At 32.5% G+C, this 8,428-nt stretch overlaps 1 protein-coding gene across 1 annotated transcript; it reads right to left on the bottom strand.

Annotated features, from left to right (window-relative positions):
* Positions 1 to 4,233: 4,233 nt before the first annotated feature.
* Positions 4,234 to 7,243, bottom strand: LOC129928547 (uncharacterized). The gene is made up of 4 exons (XM_056043181.1): positions 6,695 to 7,243; positions 5,908 to 6,032; positions 5,663 to 5,781; positions 4,234 to 4,268 (listed from the first exon to the last, which is right to left on the bottom strand). The coding sequence occupies exons 1-4, from the start codon at positions 7,241 to 7,243 to the stop codon at positions 4,234 to 4,236; spliced, it is 828 nt and encodes a 275-aa protein (XP_055899156.1).
* Between the last annotated feature and the right edge of the window lie 1,185 nt (positions 7,244 to 8,428).

Below are 8,428 nucleotides of genomic sequence, written 5' to 3'. Positions count from 1 at the left end.
TAATGTTTACTTAATGTCAGCTGACACGTTTTTATTTAGGCTGGACAAGAATGACCGCAATAGGAGTGGCCGAGTCGATAGCGCTTTGACGCGCTGCAACTAATGAAGCTATTGTTCGGCTCCTCTTGACACCGCGATAGTCTACGCCGTGTCTCTATCATGTTGATTTCTTTGTTGTTCAAGCGAATGATTTGTTTGTTTACGGAGTATCAAAGTAAACTAGGAATGTGTGTGTATGTGTGTTTGTGTTTACGGAGTATCAAAGTAAACTAGGAATGTGTGTGTATGTGTGTTTGTGTTTACGGAGTATCAAAGTAAACTAGGAATGTGTGTGTATGTGTGTTTGTGTTTACGGAGTATCAAAGTAAACTAGGAGTGTCTGTATGTGTGTTTGTCTTTACGGAGTATCAAAGTAAACTAGGAGTGTGTGTATGTGTGTTTATGTGTTAGTGAAATTGACAATGGGGTGGAGAGGGTAGGTTTAAGTCATGTATCAATGAAATATAAAATATTTTTTATTTAGAATTTCTTATATTAGCTTTGAAATATTTTTGGGTTCAGTGTGGTAGACATTGATTTGCTGTAACGATTTTTCTAGAAATTTGACAGTTTATGTATATCTTTCAGAAAAAAAAAACTAGCTTGGTGGCCACACAGAGAAAACTCTGGTTTCCCCCCCCCCCCTTTTTTTTTCCCAGTATAAAAGTTTCTTAATAATGCTTTAGTTTTTAGTCTCTGTCCTAAAGTGTCTCTCAATGGATTCATTTTGTATAAGAGTTTATATCAGAGAAAATACTATATACATGTTAGTATTTTATACATGTAGGAATTTCTATGGCTGAGTAATAAAGCACCTGGTTTCTGCATTGGAGTTTTGGATTCGAATCCTGGGGAAGATTGTGATTTTTAATTCCGGATCATTAGTGCTCCTCTAAACTCCAGTAGATGCCTGGCATTAGTTGGGGGAAAGTATAGGCTTTATTACAAAGCTTTACATAAATCACTTTCTCTGTCTGTCTGTCTATCTGTATGTTTGTCTGGTAAAACGTTTAATCATGTCATTTTCACACAATCATTCTCAAATCAACGTTAAAAATTATTCATTGTCGTAGACCAGTGTTTCCCAAACCTTTTCTCTAATGGAATACTTTGCACATTCGGAACATTGAGCTCAACACTTTGATTATTTTTAGATTGGATTAGTTCCTATTGTTTAAATTAACAAGAATAATAATCAAACCAGATTCTAAATGATTTGTTGTTACTTCATTTATAATGTATTGCGGAACTCTTAATACATACTTGACCAGAAATCATTTAATGGTTGATCTTTGCATGTTTGTTTCAAATTAGAGTTCAATCTAGAGCAGTCCAATTTTTATATTAATGTCATTTTAGAATATTAAGATAATAAAATCATTTTTTCAGCGCCCTCAAAATGGGAATAGACGCTATTAGTTTTGTGTGGAATGTCTGTCTGTCTGTCTGACCAGTTTAGATCTCGTAAAGTGGAAAAGATATGAAAAATCCGGCACCTGTTTAACGTATGGAAAAAGAGAATAACCCTTTACAAGGCCGGCCCTAGCAATTGCGGGGCTCTACGCGAAACGGATTTCGCGGGGCCTAGTCTAGGTAGGGATAAGCATAATTTCAAACTTAAGATTTTTCCTTACAAAATACTTTCATCTTTGCGATTTATTTTTATTAAATAAAAGCTCGCAATGCCATTTTGATGCATTGTCATCCCAAAATGACAGTATATTTTCAAGAGATTTTAATAATTTCAGAAGATTTTCAATTTTTCGAATATCTAGCCTTTTAAATTTCCTAGTGGCCTTGGTAAATCAGGAGGTCTGGAAACAATGTTTGTACATGTTATTATATAATAAGTTATAAAATGGTTTAAAATAATAATTTACACTTAGAATTAGCGCGGGACCTATGATAGTCGGGACACACTGCGACCGGATAGGTTGCAGGGGCATATGGCCGGCCCTGACCCTTTACAAAACACTTAGATCAATTAGATAATCATTCAATAACATCTGTTAGGCCAGATTCACATTTAACTTTGATACAATTTCATTCACTGACAGGCATGTTTATTCTTTGATGTTGTCTTTCCATTGCTTTTTCTAAATTTCTCTTCATCTTCTTTCTGGTACTGTTCCCTGAAGGAAGGTCTTTGCAAGCCATGAGGACCATGAGATTTGGTCATATAGTTTAAGCTTATGGTTTTGACAGTTGTTAGCAAGTCATCGTCGCATTAATGGCTGTATTAATCATGTTTCTAATCTCTTCATTCGTGATACAGTCTTTGTATGTGACACCAATGATTTTCTGTATCCTCCTAACCACCAGTTCATTAAATACAATGGATATATTAACAATGCACCAATAATAGCATTAAAAATCTCCGTATCCTGTGATATCAAGTCGTTAGTAGAACACTAACTGTATCGCTAACACTTTCGACACGAGCAAGTCTCTATGTATCTTTTTTAAATTTTCGATAGTTTTTAGTTCATAGTTTCTGACATTCTTTCTAAAAATATTGAAACCTGCCTTTTTAACTGCATGAGCTGAACTTTACGTTAGGCCAGTTTTAAGTTTGTGTTTCCATTCTGTCTTTGTAACCTTGTTCGTGTTTTTAAACTATTTATCTTTGCAACCTTGTTTTGTTCTGCATTCACTCGTAGGTATACTAATTAACTACTGCAATATGTCGTGGAACTCCTAGTCAGGCCTTGCGGAGCACTAGTGTTGGTCGAAACAGTTTGGGAAACACTGTCGTTGACAATACATAAATCAATTTAAAAAAAAAATCAGTTGGTCAATTAATTACTTGTCGTTTACTATGTTATCTGACACCAACAAGGAAAATTATTTATTCAGTATTCACAGATGTAGTTAAATATATTGGGTTTCGGCCCCTTAAATAATTGTACACGTTATTTCACCCTCAGCCATTATCGGATCATGTTGAAACTCTAAACATTTATTTATTGTACCTAACATGATGCGCGTTAAACCAGGGGTTCTAGGTTCGAATCCTAGTGAAGAATCGGATTTTTAATATTTCGGTGCCTCTGAGTCCACTCAGCTCTAATGGGTACCTGACATTATTTGGGGAAAGTGAAGGCGGTTGGTCGTTTTTTTTGCTACTTAACACCATCATTAACCGTAGGCCAGAGAAACAAATGACCTTTACATCATTCTGCTCTATAGACCACAAGGTCTAAAAGGGGAACTTAAATTTACCTAACCAATTTACCTAATCAATTTACCTAATCAATTTTTAAACATTTAAACAGTTAGATGAATTATTATTTGTAATTCATTATCTCGTCTTCTATCGAAAAGGTTAATAACTTCGACATTCTTGTGAAATACAGCTGTAAGTTCTTTTCCTTAGATAATCTTTTTTTTTTACTTTATCTTTCAACGTCGACTTATATAGTTTGTCACATCAATCTCTTGATGCTCTGGACAATACTATCATTTATTTGGCTAATGTCCAGCAAAAGAATCCAAGTTACAGTTCCAAGTGGACACTAGTAATAAACATTCAAAGCACACAGCCGACATAGCTTATCTTATTTTTGTTTAGGCTGCGTAGGCATGTTGACCTAAGAATTGGCCGAGCCACATAAAGCATTTAATGAAGTTATTGTTCAATGGTACAGGACACCATGAATGTCAACACCAGGTCTCTAACACGTGGATGTTTTTGTTGGTGTAGTTCATTGTCTGTTGTCTGTTGCAGTCACGGAGCGTCATAAAGAACCTAAAGAAAACAAGTGTGTGTGTGTGTGTGTGTGTGCTTTTGTATAAGGGTGAGGGTTGAGAGTTAAGACTAGGAAAGACTGAACAGTTTCTAGTGTCATAACATTTTTAAAAATACATTTAATTTTAAACTAATACCTTACTAATTAAATGTTTTTGTACTTCCAATTTTTTTTACAAGATTTAAATCTTTTTTTTTTCTGCTTTAATGTTAAATTAAAAAAAAAGGATTAATGTATTAAGATTTGTGTGAGTGGGGGAGGGGGATTAATGTGAACATATTCTACTACACCAAAGTATTTTTGTATTTAAATACTTACAAACTATGGATTTAAAAAAATTAGTTAGACGACTGATTGAATAACCGTACCCAAATATTCCTCCAAAACTATAAAATTGATAATATAATATTATTTCTTTTACAATTGAGAATTATTATTATTGATATTAACCTGGGTAGATGATTGACAGATTATCTTTTTCTATAACATATAACATATAGCTAACTACAATGTCAAGTAACCAGTACAACATACAAGTATCTTTTCATTTCACCAACTAATGTCTGCTACCCAATAACAATACTAGAATGGAGAGTAGAAATATATAACATGTAGTTTAAACTAGAGTACAAGTTTTACCTTTTTAAATATGTGAGCTGGGGAGGGGTTGACAGTCAAATCACTTTTCAATTAGTTATATTTTTTCTTTAGATAATAATTGACATAAATTTTTATTTAATGAATTTTTTAAGTGATTAATTAATCAAAGTTTTACTAGCGATCAAACAAAGCAGTGTTAAGCTTAAAATAAACATTTTCTATTTCCTTGCACCACGCGTACATTGTACTACTGATACAACTCCACAGTGAACAACCATCTATCAGAATTTCAGTATTTTAAAAATCATTACAAGTTATTAAAGTCTGATATTGACAATTTTATTTTGTTTTTTTCATTTGATCTTTACTGATTTAACGTTTAACTTAATGCAGTATTAATAATAACTTCAAAAGAGAATGTTAATATATATATATGAAAGTATGTGTCTTTACTATATGGATAAAATCAGGCTCACTTTTTAAACTTTGGGGAAGTTTATCGTGTTATTAATTCATTCTAAAGAAAGACAATGATTTGTAATAAAATGTGTTCATTAGATGTTTAGACAATAAGTTTTTATTTAGGAGCAAAAAATTATTTTTGTTGCTTGCGTGTCTAGCAATGCATTCTCAATAAATCCTATGACTTAATACAGAGTGACGTACATTTGTGTTGTACTTAGAAGTATCATCAAATATTATTGTTAAATGTTTTTTCTAAAATGTATTTTGTTATTAATAGATGTTTGCCTAATTTTTTCCATTGAACATTTAAACTAAAAAAAAAATTATTTAAAAAAAACACAATAACAACAATAACAAAATGAAACAAAACAAAGATATTTTTTTTAAAGATTTAAAAGACAAAAAATTTATTAGAATAATTGATGATCTGTGGCACAGAGATTACATTATATACAAATTTACAATTAAGTTTCAAGTCCTGGCTATGACGTCACATTTGGCTTGAAGCAAAGAAAACGGTCTTTCGTTTGGGAAAAATAATTTGACCTTGACATTTAAATAAAGCGTTGTTCTGCAGACGACAAAGAAAAATACTTTGCGTTTAAACTAAGAATGGAAATAAAATAAAAAGAAGCAATTTGTTGATATTATAAATAGGTGTCCAAAAAGAATTTAAAGGTTTAAAAAGTAATTTGTTAGGTTGATAAAAGATTTAAAAGTTGCTTTATTTTGGTTAAAAAAATAAGTAAACAGCCTTGACAGACACTGGACAGACTAAAACATTGATGACAGACTGATTTTTCCATTACCTCTAAGACTGGCTATTCTGTCTGTAAAACGATATTCAGGCTGCTCCAGTACGCAGAGAAGATTGTAACAGGTTAACCTGTCGACAGGGCTCGGGTCCAAAAGATTGGTCAAAACCAGCCTGAAAAAAGAAAGCAAGAAATTAAAAAATTGAAAAACTGACACATGAACATCTCTAAAGAGGAGTTTTAAGTTTACTTATTAATGAAAGTCATAACCAAATATTAAATATAAATGTTTGACTTACCAGTCTATACTAGTATCACACAAAGTATTGACTGATTCCTTCATTTGTTCGGTGCTCTTTAAATCAAAGACATCCACTTTGAAAACCATACACCAGTAGACTACTCCTAGTGCGTACATATCACACTGTAAAGAAAACAATACAGAGAGTATAAGATCATTGCCATGTCTTTTTAATGGTATATCAAAGCAAAATATTTATAAGGTGAATCAGATCTTGATCAAGATATTATACAGGTCAAGAAATTTTAAATCAAGATACAACGTAAAATTTGTTATTATATGCATAGTGTTTTTTTTAATAATTAAATTTTATGTATAGCCGAAATGTGGTGCTTAATATTAACAAGGTAGAACTAGCTTAGTTTTAAACAATTACAGTCCAAAACGAGACATACTTGATCAAATTAAATAGAAAATAAATATACTATATTAAACATTATTAATAAATAAAAGAATAAATAAAATTAATAAAATTGTAATTATATATAAATCTTATAAATTGTAATATCTATCTATAAAGATAGATAGATAGATAGATAGATAGATAGATAGATAGATAGATAGATAGATAGATAGATAGATAGATAGATAGATAGATAGATAGGTAGATAGATAACAATATCTGAAGTTTAAAAGCTCTGATGAAAACCAATTTTACTTATTACAGCTCATAGATTTAAAGTAATTAACTTGTGTTTTAAATAGTTTCGTTTGAAACCGAATGTTTAATTGATTCAAGCAGTTAACTCTTAAGGAACTTTAAGAAAATATAAAATTTCACTTACTTTAAAAGCGTTAAATTCTTTCTGGATAAACTGCTCTGGGGAAATGTACATATGGGTTCCTTTTATGGTGCTCACTGGCGTATCAATAGTGGGCAAGATTTCAGACAAACCGAAATCAGCAATGACCACCCTATTTTCCTTTGCTGTGATCAAAACGTTGTCCGTTTTCACGTCTCTGTGAGCGATTTTATGTCTATGGAGAAATTTAAGTCCTGCACACAGCTGCACAAGGTATTCATCACTCTTTTCCTGATTCAGGGTCGGCAGTGCCTCGGTTAGAGTTCCTGTTTCGTACAATGGCATCACGTATGCGAAGTAACCAGGAAAGATACCCATGGTATCCATTCCCATAACATAAGGATGGTGGATCTTGGTGAGTACTGAAATTTCTGCCATGAATTGCCTTGTGGTTATTTGGTCAACATCAGTATTGTCTTTGAAATAAGTTTTAATGACTTTCTTGACGTTGTGGTCTTGTTTGGATCTGACTTGAAAAACTTTGATTGGGTGATTGTCTTGAAGTCCACCTCGAAGCCATACACGTGGCATGCATCTTCTTGGTAGCTTAGAAGTCCGTCTTTCTTTTTCTTTGAGTGATACATTGTAGACTAGATCAGAATTGAGCTATCAGACAATAAATGCTGGTGTAGATCCCAACAGTACGAAAATAAATCCAAGAAATAGAACACAAACAATGTAGAACCACAACACTTCAAGTTCGCAAAGAGAGATCACTATTTTGATTAAGAGAATGTACTGTAACTTAAACTGTGAAAGTTGATATAGTCAGCCGATGGCTGCAAGCCCCTCCTACATTCCTGTGGGTGTTTTATTAAAAAGTTTTGTGATTGGTCGAATTTCTGAAAGCTACAGGTGAGCCACTCCTTCCTAATTGTCTTTGAAGTTTTTGACCAGTGTATGACACTCAGAGACGCCATTGTTCGGGGGTACATACGTCAGCAGACGACCAAGATTTGGGCAGCTGTAAGAATTTTTTGCTACGCAGGGATGACCATAATGGCGATTGAAGTGCTGAGTGTCTCTGATAAGAATGTCAACAATCTTTTGTTTTCTCTGTACGCGTTAGTCAACCACCGCTGCAGTGGACTACGTCACGGTCAGCTGAAGAAAGAGCAGGGAATTGTGGGGAACAAAGCTGAACGAAGTAGATGTTTGTGTAGGCATTATGAGAGTGTGTCAATAGTGTATCACTGCCCTTCCCTCTCTATTTAAAATAACTATTTCAAAGAATAGTAAATAGAAATAGATAGTTACAATGGAGATTTCACGCTTTATTCCAACATTTTAAAAGAATATATAACTTATAAAATTGGCTATTCGCGATTTGTCCTGATAAGCGTATTTTTTTTTTTGTTTGTGTGTACATACTAGTATTTATAATTTCCTATTACGGACACTGATAAATTATTGAAATATTCAATAATAATAAAAATACATAAATAGAAATAGATAGTTACAATGGAGATTTCACGCTTTATCCCAACATGTTAATAGATATATATTTTATAAAATTTGCTATTTGCTATTGAAGTAGCATTTGCGTATTTTGTTAGTTTGTATTCACTCACAACTTGTTATATTATGTCAGTCTGTCTGTCACTCTGTCAAGATTCTTAACAAAAATAAATGACATGTTTTTATAACTTGTACACAATTTTCAATTGTTAATGACAACACATAAATCAATCAGAAAATTAACTAATTAGCTAATTA

This window comes from Biomphalaria glabrata, chromosome 10 (genome assembly GCF_947242115.1).
Source record: "Biomphalaria glabrata chromosome 10, xgBioGlab47.1, whole genome shotgun sequence".
NCBI lineage: Eukaryota > Metazoa > Mollusca > Gastropoda > Planorbidae > Biomphalaria > Biomphalaria glabrata.
This window is presented reverse-complemented; position numbering and strand designations above follow the sequence as displayed.